The sequence below is a fragment of the Pezoporus wallicus genome, unplaced genomic scaffold, assembly GCF_028554395.1.
Source record: "Pezoporus wallicus isolate ANWC-B61680 ecotype Strahan unplaced genomic scaffold, APGP_CSIRO_Pwel_v1 contig_14781, whole genome shotgun sequence".
NCBI classification, from domain to species: domain Eukaryota; kingdom Metazoa; phylum Chordata; class Aves; order Psittaciformes; family Psittacidae; genus Pezoporus; species Pezoporus wallicus.
The window spans coordinates 20,035-39,500 of NW_026640950.1; the positions used below are offsets into that span (position 1 = coordinate 20,035).

General features: G+C 38.5%; 1 protein-coding gene across 1 annotated transcript in view; it reads right to left on the bottom strand.

Moving 5' to 3' along the window:
• Positions 1–19,466, bottom strand: part of LOC130605672 (zinc finger CCHC domain-containing protein 14-like) — a 51,017-nt gene that overhangs the window by 7,504 nt on the left and 24,047 nt on the right. Inside the window, exons 3-7 of the mRNA XM_057421357.1 lie at positions 6,211–6,284; positions 3,388–3,459; positions 3,073–3,182; positions 1,125–1,219; positions 977–1,031 (exon numbers count right to left, since the gene is read on the bottom strand). Coding sequence (XP_057277340.1) covers positions 977–1,031; positions 1,125–1,219; positions 3,073–3,182; positions 3,388–3,459; positions 6,211–6,284 — 406 coding nt within the window. The remainder of the gene's footprint in view (positions 1–976; positions 1,032–1,124; positions 1,220–3,072; positions 3,183–3,387; positions 3,460–6,210; positions 6,285–19,466) is intronic.

The window sequence follows — 19,466 nt, forward strand, 5'->3', positions numbered from 1 at the left end:
ATACAAATCTACCACTTCCAGGATTTCTAGTAAATTCTGAACTGTTGGATCCAACTTGGAGATTTGTATCTCTGCTGTTCAATACCACAATAAGAACAGTGCAGCTTAGGGCAAATAGTGTTATCTTTAAGTTAAGCAGAGGTTTCTTTCTATAATCACAGCCAACATACAGTCTACTACCTCTGTGATTTAAAAGAAATTTAGAGAGAATGACCATAGTTTACCGTAATTCTTGGCATTATTAAAAAGAAGCCCAAATATAATCCTGTGGAAATTTTTACATGTGTAAGTGGCAAAATAACCCCCAATATTGGATCCTTGGAAGATCCTGTTTTTGTAGAAGAAAATGAAAATTGCCTCTTCAGAGAATGAGTTCTAAGTTTGTTAAATCCTAACAAAAGGCAAGACAATTTCTTTCCTCCCAAGGCTGATTTCTCCCTCCCCTGGAAGAGGTCTCCTCTTCTCTCTGAAATGAAAACCCCTGCTGTACAAGGAAACATTCAAACATGCTGTAGAGAGAAAAGAAGCCTTTCAGAGATGCTCTAGTCTCCCTCTGACCACAAAGACCTGCACTAGGGATGACACACCTACGATTCAGTTTCAAAACAATTCCTTCTAAGTATGTAATTGAGACCATTACCACTTCTGCAGTAAGCAGTGGATCACAAAGGAATCATCCATCACCACAGCTCAGCATTGAAGTGTTGATGCCAACTAGGAGCTACAGCTGTAAACCTTTAGAGAAAGGCTGCTCAGAGCAGGTTTTACTGCCAGCCAGCAGGATCACAGCAATCCTCTGATCTTATCTCCCATGTAACGCTGGTCAAGAGGTTTCCTCAAATTCTTCCCTGAACATACAAATTTCCTAGGGCAAGACAGCCACTGCTGATTTCATAACTTCCAAGGACAGATAGTTCCTGATACGATGGGGTTTTGCAACTAACCAGAACAAACGTAAACATAATAAATGTTTCACCTTCCAGATGTTCCCAGCGTGGTTCCTACTTTATAAAGGGAGGGATTGCCAGGATCTAGAAACAGGGAACAGAAGTTACAAGTGGTGTCTGTTTATGAAATTCGCATCTGTACAAAAAATTTCGGTTTTAAGCTTTATTTAAACTTACTCGAGCTCTGAAGTTGCTGTGAAGGAGATGAAGCGCTGAAGAACTTTCTAACGTGGTCATTTTTCACCACATGGGAAGGTAATGGTGCCAAATACCTGCATGTTCATCAAAAGCAAACAACCCCCCCCCATTCTGTTATGTTTGTTTGATTTGGAGCTGCCTATAAAGTCAAAATTACAGACTGTAAATAACGTTTTGAAACTGAATTGGAAATTTTAAAACTGGAACATAGAAGACCTTTCAAATTAATAACACCACGCAATACTGAATCAAAGTATGGATGTTCTTACACTGAATACTACTTAAACACGTTATCATTGTGTTGCTTTCACTCTCCTGAGTGTTTCGGTAAAGATGCTTAATTTAGGAACACTGAATGTGTGTAAAGCAGAAAATGTTCAAATATAAACTTGAAAATTTCCCTTCAAATTCACGAATCTGAAGACCACAAAATATAGATGTATCTGTTATTTCATTCTCTCCTCTTGGAGATAAACAGCAGATGCAGAGTCTGGCAGTGTAGGGAAAAAGGCTGTAAAACTTATGTCACATTTGCTTTGGGATTGCCGTGCCTCTTTTGAGGGAAAATCTCCTAAAACTCTGTAATGCATAAAAAGTGTGTTCCATCAACATGTATAAACTTCTCATGGTCATGCAAAAACTGGTGCCAGATCTACAGATGTCAAAACCATACAGAAAATGGTTTTAAAGAGACCATTTTGACCGTATCTTTACCATTTTAAGTGTCTTTTGAGTAAAAAATAACTCAACTGCACACATGCACACAAATATGCTTTCTACCTTGAAAAATCACAGTTAAAATTCTGAACATTACACCCATGCAGCATTTAACAGAACAGCTTCTTTCTCTGCTCCAGAGATGCAACCACTGCTCTGGGAACACAGACTGCTGCTCCATTAACCTAGATTTGCAGACTGTTGCAGGCTGAACAGCAGCAGCATGCATTCTTCCTTACCCTCCCTAAGTCCTGTCAATAGCCTGTGATCCTTAAAGCACAGAAGGGACTACCTGAAACGTTAATGCTGTTTGCCATTAAAAATAATCTAGGCATGTACCTGCTGGCTCTGACTGTGGAAAACCAATATCCAGGGTGGCTCTGCCAGTCTGGATTTAGGGAAAATAGGTGTTTAGCAGAGGCTCTAACAGAAGTTAATTAGTATTTTAAAATGCCATTCAATACTTTGCACAGATAAAGACAGTAGCAGCTGACAATAATTTAAGTCCTTCGAATTCTCCTAGCAAAACTATTGTGGTATCCAGAAAGAGAGATCTGATGTGACCTGCCACAGATTGTAGTTTAGATTAGATAATGGCCAGGTGATTTGTGATAACGTGAGGAGGTACTTTAAAAACGTCTTGGCTGCTAATGGCTTCCACAGATTTAATGGCTATTATATATACATACATATATATATATATATATATATATACACATACCTACCTTTTAAAAATTAAAATAAATACCATGACAACCTAGAACAACTGAGACAACACAAAAACCCTCTAAAGGGGTAAGGGTAAAAAAGAAAATGCCCTCAACCCATCCCTCAATACGGAAGGATGACTATTGAGGCAGCTGTACTTTTCCTGAGTTTCCTGGCTATTTTCTAGCCCAAACCAAGCTTCTGCAAAGCCCATGATCCTCTATTTGTTTTGAATAAGGAATTAGGAAATGTCAATTCTCCAAGAAGCTTAATACTGAATATTATTACCATCTGTATTTCTGAAGAAAAAATTCCTAGAAAATTCTTCCATGCTGGAATTAGTAGAACATCAAGAAATAACGCTCAGGATGAGCCTCTAATTTCTTAAAAGTAATTTGGAATAGGAACGTATTATTTCTATTTCCTGTTTTTTTTTCTTCCAGTTGGTGAAAAAAGCCAGTGTTAAGGAAAAAAACCCACAACAACAGAAATCTCAGCATACCTAAGGTCCGATTCCAGGTCCATGTGGTTCCGTTCTAGGTAAAATGAATCTGGACCAGCTAGGCAAGGAATGAATTTCTCCAAGTTTTCTTCTGGATACAGCTGAGACAGCTAAATGTGGAGGATATTACAAATAATGAGTGAAAAGAAGACTTGTTACTCATAGGAGTTTCAATGCACAGCAATTTGTAAGTCAAACATTTTATGAAATTCAATCTGTACTATCTCAGCATATCTGAAAAATGTCATTTGACAAAGCTACACAGAGGGATAAAACATCTTCCTGTGCTCAAAGTGTTTTTGATATCGCCTTTACCTTTGAGATAAAATCAGTCACTTCAGAGGAAGATTTGGTTACCAACGTCACTGAAGAATCAGACCACAGGACCTTAGGAAGTGAAAAGTATTCAGTTTAGTAACTAATGGTCAGGGACTTAAGTTTGGTTCCAAAAGATCAATTATGGTCATCAAATGTCACCCCCCGATTTCAAGAGAGTTTGTAATGTGTGAGAGCAATAAGGAAAATCTCTCTCTTGTGCACAAGTAACTATTACTCAGTCCTCCCTCGCTGCCTGGTTCTTGCTGTTATTATACTTAACAGCTATTCTGAATGCTTAAAAAAGCACTTCATAGTTTACACAGCCATTGCAAGCTGCAGACGTCCAGTATTAAGCAACAGACTACTAAGTAATGGAAATTTTTTTCTCTCATTACTGTTAAAGAAAACAGCTGGTTTGTAGAATCTGATGTTCAATATGAACAACTCGCCACAGCACAACAGTGCCTATTTATAATTAATCAACTCCATATGCCATGCAAAGTTGAAGATGGCAGCAAATCACCACACTGCAAAGAAAGGCAAAGCCTTAGAAAGGAAACCTGCAGCTCCTGCTCTAGCTACACTCTTTAGACACCATCTTGTATATGCCCTAGAAGAAGGAAAGGGTTCAGTATCTCTTCCCGTATGCATTAAAGTCATTACATTCTTAGATACAGAGGCTTTTATTGCGCGGTAGATGATTAGTTTAACTGAGCCAAAGCCAGGATTTCTTGGCACAAAGGACATCAGCATGAGACCAGCCAACGATAAATGCCTTCAGACTTCAGGTATCTGCTCACGGCGTCTGGGAAGCATACGGATCTTCATCAGTTCTATAGGGGAGGAAGCTGGATTTACGTGTTAAGAACCAGGCGACCATCTTCTCACATGACACTAGTTTCAATGACAACTGAAAACATGCACAAAGTTTTTCCAGCCACCAGAATGCTGCCAAAAAGACTGGTGAGAGGAGAGTATTTCAAAATACATTACATAATGGAGGAATTTCCTCTCTGAAGAGCTATTACACAAAAAAAAATAAGGAAAAAGAAAAGAAAAGATGAGAACTTAAGCAGTTTCTGTTATTACAAAGCCTGTGGGGGTTTTTTGTTGGGTTCTTCTTAATGTTCATGATAAATGAATACTTTTTTTAGAATTCATGAGAAGTTTCAGAAAAATCTAGAACTTTCTCTTTCTTTCTAGTTTTGTAATAACCCAGTATTTGTTATGACTTCCATTTCGCCAACTGGTTATAATTTTCAATACTTATAAAACAAAAATATGAATCATAAACGCAGAGAACAATAACATTACAAAGCGATGCTGAAAACACTAAACTACTCTATTGACCTTCTATTCCCAAGCTGCTAAACAAAACATTTAATAGCTGGGTTTCTAACCGAGCAAACAGCAATTTATTAGCTCAACTAAATTACATACTATTCCTTCAGCTATAAGCTGTCAAGTGAAATACTGGTGAAAGTAATTTCTGGTATTCACAGAAAAATTCATAACAGAAAAAGATGTTTCACAAAACACTAATATGTAACTGCATGTTTCATAGTGATTTTTAAAATCCCTTGAAAAACTCCTTTCTAATACTGATGTTTGGAACAATCATGGGATTTGGAAAACGCAGAACAATATCAAGTCACGCAGAGGTTAATGCTGTCAACATCACAGGCAGATGCTGAACTGATCTTGGGTGGTAGTTTTAAAGAGTAACTTTTCCTTTTTGATAAAACTGCAGAGAATTGAAATTCTGCTGTTTTCTTTCGAGTTCTCCTTTTCTCACCAACTGTTTGGCTCTGCCGCCTCATTAAGCAAACCAAAGACATTTTCTGGGCTTTGCAAGTCTGAATTTTGGAATACATCACTCCAACTAGATGGAAGAAAAGCAGTTTGCCATTCTTGCTCGCCAGCACCCAGAATCCAGTCTCTGCTATTAACACGAGGCTTCACACAATGAAGTCATCCCTCCACAGAAACTGTGAGCAATGACCAGACCTCCAAAAGCTGCGTGAATAGGAGGGGAAGCCACTTCTCCCAGCAGCCTGTGGCTAACCACCCTCATTCCAAAGAAACTATTCTCACTTCCAGTTTGAATTAGTCTGGCTTCAATTTTCAGACCTCAGTTCCTGTTATGCCTTTTTCTGCTAGATTAACACTGCCTTTACAGTGCAACATTTTCTTCCCTTTGAAAACACTTTTATAGGATACCGAAAATCATCTTTCAGTCAAGTTCTTTAAGTCTCTCACTACACAGCATTTTCCTCAAGCTTTGAATAACTTCCAGGGCTATTTTCTGTCCTTCTCATCACTCCTTTTATAATCAGTAATGCCTGAAGGTCACACCACAGTCTCACACTTCCCTCAGTGCTGAATGCAAAGATAAATGACCGTCCTACCTCTTTTCCAGTATGTGCAGCAGTGCCCACAGAGTCTAAACTCTCATCTGTCCAGATTAAAACTTAAATTCTTTCTAGCTTCTGCATTCAGCCCAAGGGTAACTGTTCTGTAAGCATGGCGTGATATTTCCCCCTAAATATATACTTAGCCATAACTTGCTGCATTAGAGTGAATGTATCTATTTTGCCTGTGTCCCACTTACCAGACAATCTCTGCATCACCCACATATATTCATAATCAGCCATTTATGACTACTTCCAAATCACTGATTAAAAAATAAGACTACCATTTGTCTCAAAGAAGCTCCACTAGAGCAACTTCTGGGATCTAGCACTGAGGTTTGAGAATTTCTTTAACTTCTCCTGAAGTATGATTATTCTCCTTTCTTTCATAGTAGAAAACCAACCTTACCTCAAAGGAATATTCAACATTTCTTTCATTCTTCTTGTGTGCCAGTCCCTTTAATTCCACTTTTTCAACACTCACTATGAAAAAACAAAGAGATAAGAAGAATGAAGCAGATATTCAGAAACGCATGCAAAAGTGATGACTCTCTGATACTGCCAGGACTTGCTTTGAGAGCACCTCATACTTGTAGCAGTGCTTTGGGTGCCCAGCTCAGGTAGGGAGGTTGATACCACTGCTGTATGATGCTTTCAACTCCAGCCTTAACTAATACCCAACAACACACCGAATGCAAAGTTCCTCATGGCCTTATCATACCATTCGTCTATATAGTTAAGTGTGCTACACAAACTGCATGGACTTATCCTAATAACATCAAGTAGCAAACACCATCCCTCTGAGGGAAATCTGGTGCACAGAAAATGAAGACAAAAAAAGCCTCCATGTTTTCAGAGGCTGATTTTGCAGGCAGTTTAGTGTGGGTTTGTTGCTGCGCTGACATCATGACAACTCCTCGACCGCAGTTTCATGGAAAATTTCAGCCTCAATTACTGCAATTGGAGTAAGTTGTAAGTAAAAACAGGATCTTACTGTGGAAAGGGTTGAGTAACAGCACAGGTCACTGCTTCCATCTCTACATGTGGTACACAGCCGTCAAAGACACGGTCTTAAGCATTAGATATTTGATACACTGAATTCCTGGAGCCTCTCATTTCCCTGCACCACAGATAGAAATTCCACCATGCTAAACTTTATGAAAATTATTTCACTGACTTTCTATTTGTCTTGCAAATTTCTCCTCTCTTTTGACTGCACACATGGGGATACCGACACAGGGAATTTTTCTTACAAAAACCTAATGTACATCAGCTTAACTATTCAAAAGCAATTATACTAAAACAAAGACACCGGAATTTTACCTCCAAGTGAGGTGCCTGAAGGGATGCATGCTGTGTATACAGTGTCTCACTTAGTGCTTCTCACAAAACCCAGAGATCTACCATTTTGTTTCTGGTGAATCACCATTTACAACACGTTTACCTATTCTCAAGGCTATTTATACACTATATTACCTGTAAGACTCAAACCCATGTTTATCACATGTAACTTCCTCATAACATAACTGCATGACAGAAGAGCTGCAATGCAAAAAGCCATAGAGACCGCATTACAACAGGCAAACTGTGTCATCAGCCTCACGTCTCCCTGCTCCCCACAGCGAGCTTGATTTTCCTCTATCTCGAAACAATCACGACCTGAAGTCTTTATTGTGGCCATTTAAAAACTCATTGTGTGTCCTGTTCATTTAAAACTATTCCAGCCCAGTTCTTGTCTCTTTTAAAGACCTCCTCTTCCAGTCTCATTTATTTGCACTTGAAATTTTTGGAACAGGCAAGTTTTAAATAGATCTACAGATGTTGATGCCTGTCTTTAAAATACAGAATTAACATTCCTTTTATGATCCTCTCAACCGCTCCTTCTCCATGTAATTCCCAATTACAGTAACATAAATCCATGAGCTCACGAATAATGTCAGTTCATTATTCTCTACTTCCTCCTGCATATTATGCTTTTTGTAGAGATTTGCTCATCTTCAAATTTTCAGTGGGTTCCTCACCTGCTTCCTAAATGATTTTATAGTACTACTGAGCTGGCATGTTGTGTGCTGAGCACCACAGGAATACAATATGCATGCCAGGTATTGAGGAGCTATCTAGACAGTATGAGTGGCATTAACATTTTACCATGCACATGGTACAGAGGTTTTCTTGCTATTTTAAGGAAAATCTATCTTGGTACACTTAAGAGATTTCAGGCCACCCCTAATTGTGATCACAGTTAAAATACACTGAATATTGGTTGGAACTGTATGTGCTTCAAAATTATAATTAGAAAGAACTCATGAAGTGGATATTGATAAGGGGTATCACCATGCAGCTGGTGAAACAGCTGAAGGATGAGCAAAGAACTAGCAGAAAGCCTACTGTCAACTGCTGCAGCATCTCTTCTTGGAGTGGGATAAAGAAAGCCAGAAAGGCATTGCAAGTCAAAGCCTAACAAAGACATAGTAAGTGTTCCTCAGCACTTGTCATTCATAGCAAACCCAGTGCCACTTTACTGAACGTGTTCTTATCATTGGCATTTCTACAGTATTCAAACCCCATTTCTTTACCTACCCTCCTACAGTAATTCAGGCAAAATAGGATTACCTATAGCAATCTAGCTATTGCTTTTTTACTATGTGGGTTAATAACAGACCTTAAATCACCTCATGGATTTTGTTGTGCTGACAGTTCCATGACCTTCTCATGCTAAAGTTCTGGTCTGAACTTGCCCAGTTAGTACAATCTGCTGAAGTGAATTTATCCTCTGGAAAATGATTGCAATTAGCAAAGTGGACCATTGCATAGTTATTTCTGCACCTTGTAGCAATTCTAAACCTAATCTTGTAAGATTAGGTCTGTCCTAGAGCATGAAATATAGTTCATTGTGCTGCAGCAATATGCTTCTAGGGACAACTGGCTAGATAATTACTAACTATAGGAAGTGCTCCAGTAATTTTCTCCTAATTATCTAATACCATGAAAAATACAATCTATCTAAAAAATTACCCGAGTTCCTGTTTAATTTGTCCAGTTGTATGTTTCTGTTACATGGCCTCTCAGATATTCTTTGTATTATTTATGTTGCAGTTGGTTTTATTAAAATAAGCCTCATAAACCTACTGTGAAACTCAACTTTATTCAGAGCAATCAATTATACAATATTCAGGAAGAATAAGGTGCCATCTACCAAGCAGAAGTGAGTGGATATTAAATTTGATAACTAATAATAGAGTGAAAAATTATGTATTTTCTTTACACTGCATTTACTATCAAAAGCATGAGAAAATGCTCAAAAAGCTGACTCCACCCAGTATCACTATAAATGATTTCATAACCAGAAAACCTTTGTAAGGAATGAAGGACACACGAATGCTGTTTGTCTCTTCAGGATGCTGAATTCAACAAAAAAAAAATAATCAAGCTTCCCAATACAAGGGATAAAAAGAGTAAAATTACCATTTCTAATACAGGAGATAGCCTGAGATCGCATATCTGCACTTCCTTACATCTGAGCTTAGAGTCTGGAACTAATCAATGGGAGCTCATCCCCAAGTAGTCCAGCTATGCTCTCCATGTTAGGCTTTGTTGCGTGCATGGGGCAGGACCCACATGGAGCAGATTGGCAGGACATCAGTGACAACACATCTCAGAGACATACCTTTTGCTCCCCTCTCCCAGCACTTCCCTGTAAACTGATCCAAGAAAAGTGCACATACCTGCCTCGCTGCTAGGCTAAGCTGCATTGGCAGAGGGGCACAGAAGACTTTCATTGTGGAGATTTATCCACAATTACCTAGGGAATTAAGGCAGGGAAGTGAAAGTGTCAGACAAGATCACAAATGACATATGAAGGGGGTAGAGAAATACAAAGAATGATGAGGCCTTTGGGTTACAAGTGCTTTCCAACACCATTCAGAAAAGGGCAGAGCACTGCAACCTGTCCACACACATGCATATTGCTCATCCTATGCACCAATGCATAGTTAGTAGGAACCAGATTTTTCACTAGCTGAGCCTCTGTTGTTTGCTGAAGTCTACCTTGAAGGGGCAACAGACGGCACAAAACCATCTTCATTCACTCACATATTTTCTGTAATCAAATTTCCCAAGTTGTTTTCTTTATTATTTTTTTTAATATTACTTTATTTGCTGCTTTCTTTCACACGCAAAAGAGAAGCCTTCTTCACGTAGTTTTCAACTGTACATAGAACTGTATTAAGTATGGAAGCTTGCATTCGAAATATAGCACAGAGGCAGAAATCACACCCGTTAGAGGTGCTTCCCTCCCAGTCCAAAAATGTCAAGGTAAGAGAGTTAGTGGGCTTGAAGACATTTTATTCAGTTCTGTTTTCTTATTCATGCCTGGGATTTTTACCCATTTGACTGGTATTAGTGCATTTGTCAACAACCAGTTGAGGTTTTCCATGAAGGCACAGACAACTCCTCCCCTCTTCCTCATGACCACATATTCAACCCTCTGGCTTTCATGATACCAGCCCCTATCAGCCTCTCCCGGGTGAAAGAGCACAATCTTGGACTTCCTCCTCCCAAAATGGCAGCAGCTATATAAGGTCAAACACTTCAGGATTAGCCACCCCTGGCAGGCCAGGGTAAAACATGCACTGGATATAGGCAACATTAGAAGAGACATCATCTGTGGAAGCCACCTTAATACCCCATTGTTGGCTGGGGTTTTTGTAACTCCCTTTTTTCAGCTTCTGGATCAAGCCCCTATTAACCAGTAAAAGGACTGGAAAATTAATGTCTCAAACTACACCGAGATATTTTTTCTATTCCTCCTGAAAAAGTAAAAAAAAAAAAAAAAAAGTTAATCACACACATGCTGATTGAAGGCTACACTTTTTTCATAACATCCAATATTTCAGCCTTAGCACAAGCACTCTAGAATTAAATCAAAGATCTGTTCCATCTTTCACTATTTTTATTATGCCTATCAGTACAATTTATACCAGTATGTGTTTCCTTTGATTTCATTAACAGCTTTACAACAGCACCTTTTTTCTAAGCCATTTTCTTTACTGAAAGAAAACACATTAGAGTCTAGAGCTTCATCTGTACAACACTAGATGAAAACCACAGAGCAGGAGCACGTCACAAGAGCTGAGCAACTGAACAACACTGAAACTACCAGGAAGAATTTACCCCATCATCTAAAAGAGATGCCATATCTAGCTCATTATTTTCCTTTTTATTAAAACACTGCATGTAGGTTTAGCTTTTATGGCATGTAGCATGGAAATACTGTTCTCCAGCATTCATGTAGTAAAATTTGAGTGTAAAGAACTAGGTTGGACCTGTGTAGATCGAGACAATGGTACCAGACACAAAAGTAATAATAAATCAGCATTTATGTAAAGCAGGAAAAAAAATCTTAACTAAAACCCTTTAGTTTGTGTTATACGGGAGGCCAAGTACATACTCACAATTGACGCTTCTAAAGATTTATTAATTTTCATTCATGAAGTTTTGCCTTCATGGAAACAGGCATTCAAACACAAATACAGCCATTGAATTTTTGCTGAAAAGGTCTACTTAACAAAAGGGAACTAATAAAATACTTTCCATATCCTTATTTACAGGGAAGTGGTAACCAAAAATGCAAAGCCAAGGCTTTCATATGCCAACTCCTCTTGTTTTGCTAAAAGCAGTACTTCAAAAGGAGCATTACTCAATTACTGTTGTACATTAGACATCAGAAGGTAATCCCAAATGACTGCCCAAAACTGGAAAACAAAACCCCACAAAGTCTCCCCACTGACCTCTCAAACCCACCAGTATTTACATTCCCATACATACAGACAAAGGAAGGGGAGAAAAAAAAACAAACAACAAAAAACAGTTTATTTTATTTCTAATTTCAAATTTATTTTTGGCTACAAGCACATGAAAGTAAAGTTGTTGGCAATTGCTTTTGTTTAACAACTATCAACTGAATTGAACTAAAGCAGAGAAACTGCTCCTAAGAATGAGCTAAAGATGTTTGGGCTTTTTTATCTGCCTGTTTTCAGAAAGACTCCTGCTTTCACATTTCTTGTATTTTAGAAGGTTTTTATTTAGGCTACAATGGAGAATGGAAAAAAACTAAGATCCACTCTCCTTACTAGCAAACACATTGAACCTCATCTTGCCACAAACACACAAGACTAAGTTTTCTCATCAACTAAATACATTTTATTTCCTACCCTGCTACTTCTGATAAATTATCTATTAACCAGAATACTGGAAGCCTAAAGAAACCTTGCAGATCAAACACTAGGTTTTCAAAGCACATATGGAAATGGTTGACCAAAGTCTATAAGATGAGCAGATAAGAGAGAACCGAGATCTACACAACCCTGGTATTAATCAGCAACTTTCAGAACCTGATGTTAATGATAACATCCCAGGATGTCAAATAAGGTCAGCCTCATGTTTATTCACTAAAAACCCTTGTAATAAGTCAGAGATTTAATACTAATTACAAGAATAAACTTGTAATAGTTTTGTCATTAAAGCCAAGAAAGAGCTTGCACTGTTGATCTGTCCCCAAGACTCCTTTAGAGGAAGATTTCACTGGAAGCATGTCCCCAGAGCCTCACTTCAAACTTTGACCTAACAGGTTCTGAATCACTCAATGTTAAGAGGACACTGAAAACATTCGGCTTGAACTCTGTTCAATTCAACAACCAGCAAAAGCACACCCCGGATTGTTTCATGACTCATTAACTCACAAACTAGTCCTTTTAAGAGATACCAATCTGCATCAAAACACTGATGGGCCAGAGTCCAAATAATGGAATGACAAAAGAGGCTCTTTTCTATTAAATAGTTTGTACTTACAGAAACTGTGCTTCTGGGGAGGGAAAGAACATGAAAAAACAGGAAACACAAAACATTCTCATAATGTAAGTGCATCAAAAAATTAAAAAGCATGACACAAATTTAACTTAAATGACAAGTGTAAATCACTCAGTTATGAGCTTGTCTATCCACAGCTATACTAGAGGGAAAAAAGCTTCCACTGAAGAGCATCAAGAACCATCTTTAGACTATTTCCTTAAAAGTAAGGGAAAGCAGGTAGGGATGTGTTTCTTTTTGAAAATGACTTATTTTAGTACCTAGAAAAAGTCAAACCTAGGAAAGGATGAAGAGATTTCTCTACAGTTCACTACATTGAGTTGTCATGTAATAATGACCTTTCATTACATCATTAGTGAAGAGAAATGACATCTCATTCTCTCCAGACACAGCAGGGTAATTTATTAAGATATTAACCTATTTTTATATAATACAGTGGTTATGGATTGAGAAAATGTGTGAAGAGGCATAACTGGGACACTGAAGTGATCCCAAAACCTTGGTATGAAAGCACAGTGAGATCTTTGCTTATTCTCCCTTATCAGGTATCTTCAAAATCCTCCATGAAGCCCAACTCATCCAGGAAACTATGGACTGTGTTCCAGGGATGAGACTGGTGCATGTACAATAGCTCTGAAACTTAGTTGTGACCACTGCAACACAAAAACCATTGAAATGTTCTTGAAAAGAAATACCACATTTATCTAGACTCCAAACAGAGCAAATTCTTTAAACCAAGTATCCTGTAGAAACTGATTTTGCTAACACAAACTCAGGAGACAGGACTAATTACCATCACAGCTTTCATTTATGAAAACAAAGGAGGGAAAATTTAGCAGAGGACAAAAAGGGGCCTCTGCTTCTTGCCTGAAGCTGGTCAAGCAGTGTGTCATAGCACATGACACAAGACCTACCGGCCAGCAGTTATTTAGCATGTTGTATCACTTGCTGCTCCTTACATTTCCACTTTCTGGCTTTTACTTCTCTTAATCCTAAGGGTTTGTGGTTCCTTAAGAGTCAGTGCTAAGTTGAACATCTTCTCTTACTAAGAGAGATGGTTTTATGAAGAAAAAGGGAGAAAACAAAACTCACGTTTAAGGTATGTTAACTTGTTAAAACCCAGTTCAGCCTTGTAACGGGGTCCACCACCCTGTGTTCTGCTGGTATCTCTTAAGACTGAAAGTAGAAGAGCAGACAGCAGATTTTCTTTCCTTCTAAAAAGGAAGCTACAGCTAGGGAAAAACTCGTAACCAGTTTTAGTAGTTAGCAAGAAAGTCTTCTGGCTGGTTGTTGCCACACAGGAAGGCAATGGAAATTAAAGCTTCGTGAACATCATGAAAAAAATTCTGTTAGCACAACATCAGCAGAAGAAATGCTCTTAAAACTGTCATTTTCTTTGTCAGAAATAAGGATTCTTTCAATTTACAGGACAGGATCACAGACAACACATACTTGTAACGTGACTTTTAAGTGACAAATTAATTTTCCTTTAATTTAAAAGCAAGACTTAAGATTATGAACTGCAATATTCCACAGGAAATAATTACACAGCTTTTACAGAAAATCAAAGACATCGGTTTGCTTTTGGCAGCATACAGGAAGCAGTAATACACTGACATTGTATCACTCACTCCCAATCAAGCTGGTAGTTTTCATGTTCCTGCTATTTCCTGTTTGGCTTGTTTAACTTTCCAACTAAGTGACCTTCTTATGTTTCTAAAAAAAAAGAAAAAAAGACAGATATTACAAAAAAAACTCTGTATATCTTAGGTTTTAAGATTTAATTGAATTCATACATTGTTTTGAGTCTGCTGAACGACACTGTCAGCACTTCAGCCAACCACAAAAGCCGATCAACGTAAAGAATGGTTTCGCAACTTCACTGGATTCAAAAAGCTTAAATAAACTGAAAACTGTCTGTGCTGAAGGCTGGAGAAGACTCCCATCTGGAAAGGAAAATGTAAACCCCAGAAGAATCAGTCAGCTGCTTTCAAGAACCAAGCTACAGCATCAAAAACCAGCATGAAGGCTTTTCTTACCCACTACTTCAAGCCAAGAGCACTAACATTCACATTGCTGCCGAGCTGCCTGCCACTGCCACTGAAGAGAACTGCCTTACAAGTTGCCTTGTTTTCTTTTCTAAGGCCAGAAAAAGCTTTTGCAGAATAAATTACCCAGAAAGGGCTGCTGTATTGGACATATTTGCGTAACAGCTCCACTGCCTTACTAAATCTGAGCACCAGCACATGTTACTGAGCAGGTGCTGTGCCTTGAAACATATACTTACCAAGGATATGCTGTTGAAATATATATAATAACGCTCTGGGCTAAAGGAGAGCTATGATATAGAGCCAGGAGAGTCTGCAAGAGTTTTGACATTAGCTAGGGACAGCTGAGCAAAAGGTAAACCATCATTTCTTAATTTAAGTAGCTCTAATCAAGCAAAGATGGATCTCTTTGTACTGTCACAGAACATATCCTGAAAGAAATGCTTAACTATGTTTTTTAATACCATGGAAACACTTTGGCATTTTCAAGCATCATTTTAGGTGAATACTTGCAACACTGAAAGCTTCAAGATATCCTACAACAAATTCAGACTAGTTGCAGTGTTTGGGAATAATAAGCATGTGCTCAAATTTTACTGCTCGGTGGTTGGGGGACTGCTGCATTTTTAAAGGACTTCAGAATTTAACTGATAAAATATACTTACTGCCTAATTCCCCAAGCTGGCTAATTCTATATGTATCAGCAGCTAATTAACTATTTTCATACAACTGTGAAAAGCATGTGTTAAGTTATGAATGCAGCTGTGTACTTAATTTGCTTGGAGATCCAGCCCAGTGCCTGGCTCATCTTCCTTCTCCAATTTAACTAGATTTCTCTTTCCAAAAGCTCTCCTGTAAAAGTGACCATAAGCCCAAAGGCTCAGCGTGAAGGCAGCGTCAGTAACCACTGACATACATTCTTGTATAGGCAATTAAAATAAGCAGGCTGCCCATATCTAATTACACAGCCCATGGCAGTAAAAATATCTCTGCAATCAAGAGCGATGTTCAAGTTAGTATATAAATACTTTTACTTACTGGGTAAGTAACAGGCTGTATATTTAGTCTAGTTTTATCTGATCAAGTAATTATTTTAATTGCTGTTCTTAGATCCCCTTTAAAAGAAAACATTGGCTTTATTTCTTATTTTTAAGGGAAGGTTAGTTCATCCTACAGAAGCCTTATGCTCCCCTAGAAAGGATTTCCTCTAATTCACTGGAACACCCACAAACCCAAGGCAAGCCAGATGATTAGTTCTAATACGAATGCTGTATTCACTGACAAAACTAAAACTGCAATCTCAATTTTCCGTGGAGAACACTCTTGGTAATGTAGGTCCTTTTCCTAATAACAGATTTTGTGCTAAAGTGTACGAAACACGAGGCTTCACTAAATCTAAACATCACCAAAGGAAACAACCCCAATTCAGCCAAAGCCTCTGAAGTTTCTATGTCTGCGTGGAACAAACACCCTGAGCTTAGAAAGGGCATATAAACCTGAAAGGGAACCAGAGGAAGAAAACGTGACACATTCAGGTAGTCTCCACAGCAGGGAATCCAATGGCATTTGCTTTGAAGTTTACATCAGTGTCCGAAATACAGCCTGACAAATGGAGTGTCACACCAACACAGCTGACCCACCACTGAAGCAATGCAAGATGCCACCTTTGGGTGCAGCTTGAACTAACAACAAACCATCTTTTTCGGAAGGATGTGGCAAATGGGAACAGAGTTAAGGCTGCCTACTATCCATTAGTTTTCCTTCATCACACAAGATTTCATTCATTTAAGTCTTCTAGGTCCCACTCCGATAATTACAATCCACTGTTACTCTTTATTAACAAGACCCAGTCCCCACTGCATAAAAACAATTACAGCTGTAATCACAGTTGCATCACACGAGGATTTGCCCAGCAACACTTTAAGCTTCTAGGTCACCAAGTCAGGACCTGATTATTACTTGTATACATGTATTACTGATCAAATCTTGTCTGGCGTCCAGAATGCAGGAACAATGATTTATATGAAAGTAGAAAAGGGAGCAAGAATACATGTTAGTTTTATTTTTATATATATATATATATACATACACACGATATAAACATATGTTCATATATTTTTTTTCTACAGCACAAATACCACTTGTGGGCTGCAGTATGTAACCATATATCAGCATAGCTGGACCCCTGTCAGTGAGATTACAGCACAGCAGCTGCTCAGCCAGCATGCCCTGCCTTGAAGGGCAATCTGGTGATAAAACACCAGAGCTCTGAGATCAGATGCTGCCTGCTCCAACCTTGGCAGAAGAAACACTTCAGCTACCTAAAGGAGTTAAGAGAGTTTCCAACTCCAAATCAAACATACAGCAGCCATGTGCATTTCAAACTCAAAGGCACATGAATACACACTGCTAGTCTTATTTGAAAGACAGATACTCCAGAACAGCACAGTTTAATGCTCATGTAAATAAGCATGTGCTGTTTTCTGCATGTTAGAGAACAGTACCAGCATCTTGAAACTCGTGACTTAAGGCCGTAGCAGCAGGGACAAAGTAATTTTATAGCTTTTTTTCCACCCTCCCTAAAGAATTCCGACATGAAAACCTTGTTAACGATGAGAAAATATTCTGTTAGCATACTATGTAAGAACGCCAGGCTCAGGGACTAATAGAACAGGCAAAACCTTCAGTACATACAGTCTTGCCAAGAGCCACAAATGCATTCAAGAGCTTAGCTCAGTGAGAAACAAATATCCCTCTGCACAACCACTTCTGTGAGGTTGTTCTTTTGTTGGCAATTATGTCCTTGTACATTCTCAGGTCTCTGGTCTCAGGCTTTAATATTCTTGTTCCCTTTTCTGCTTTTGTGTAAATCAATTGTTCCTTCATTCTGGACCCCCGACAAGATTTTACTAGTAATTCAAAGAGACAGAGAAAAGTTCTAATTCAGCATTTAAGCTTACTTTGAGATACTGTCTACTATGAGACAACTGTTTTTAACACATCTATGATGCAAATGTAAGAAGGAAAAGATGAAAGTAGATTTTGTTAGTATTTGCCAAGGCAGTGCGAGTGCCCAGAAACTGAAGGAAAGAAAAAGAAACAAAACAAAACCTCATCCACTAAAAATCTCAGTTTTAAAGCTTTGACTATACTTGGCTCTAGGTTCTTCAGCAAGCAGTACAGAATGAGGCAAAACATACTTCTGGCAAAACTAGGGTTTAACACCCTTGCTCCCCACCATCTTTTGCAATAGTAGGAGATCCATCAAATCCCTGAACTATTTAGTAACGGGGACAAGAAGGAACACAAACTTTGAGCTTCCCAAGCCACTAACACTTATTTCATACCTATCGTTTTTGCAGACGAAGTTTGGTTATTACACATTTCCACATGACCAAACGAAGTCTGAACCCTTTGCAAATAAACAGGTGGTGTCCAACTGTATCTCTGCTTGCATGATACGAATTCATACATCCACAGAAGTGGAAAACACAATAGAGATAATCTAAGGCACAGTTGTGTTTTATGCCGTTTCCTTTCAGCTGTGTGTATTAATGATGTAATTTTAGCAGGGCTACCCCTTCAAGTTACCGTTAAAAATAGCATCCACACCATACACTGATGAAATGCATCCACTCCAGACAGTGAAGTAATGCACCACAGCAAGTTCACTGATTTCTTTCCCAGGGAAGTAAAAGAACATCAGAAAGCAAACGAAACATTAACCTTTTAGTTTAGCATTTTTGTGCACCTAAAAATAAACAATAATTTTAATCAAGACCACTGTGTTGCATGATTGCAGCCTATGACTTTCCAGCATAAAAGAGCAAGAGAAAATTAAATTAGAAATAAAACCTGACCAAGCACCTCAACACCATCAAAGCTGACTATTTGTCTTGTCCTCTACCTGTGTGGCACACAGTATACACCATATGGATCAGAGCCACTGCTCCTCCCTTGCAGGAGTGCATCTGATGGCACCAGCATCAAATACTTAAGGAAAGTACAAGATACCCCACTCCACACAGGTTTGGGGCAGCACAAACCCTTAAACTGCTCCCAGTTTCCACTACCTGCAATCCACAAATGAGATTTTAGTCTCTATTTACTTCTTAGCATCAACCGAAAATACATAGATCCTTTCACTACCATTCAGCTGCCAAATCTCTTAATCCAGGTCTCAGTATCTGGCTCTGCTCCGGCATTTTTCAACAGATGCAGTTTATGAAAACCACGTGAAGCCTGCATGAGATGGAAGAATCCAACTTTCTTTAAACAACCCCAAATAAAACCGAATTAATACACAGAATTTTGCTGCTTTGACTTTTCAGCTTCATTTTGATTGTATTTATAATGAACCCAATGTTAATAGCACCATTTTCTTGTCTGGCTGTTAGCAAAAGAGATACAGGTTAGTGAAGGCACATATAATTTAAGAAATAGTATCTATGTAAGCAAAACAAAGGAGAGGAACTTGCCTCTGTCCACAAGGATTGACCAAAGAGCCTTTCTGTCCACCAAATGGAAAAATCCCAAACACTTTGACACAAAACTGAGCTTTTCCTCACAGAGCTATACAAACATTAAGACAGCCCTGATGTGAAGCAACAACTATCCCAGCTTGATGGATACATATATAAGATGCTACAGTAAATCTCAAGCAAAGCCATATCTAGAACAAGAATCTGAAGCTCTGGCACAGCGAATAATAAAGTCAACCATTGTCTTCTGACCTGTGAGTGCAGGCTGG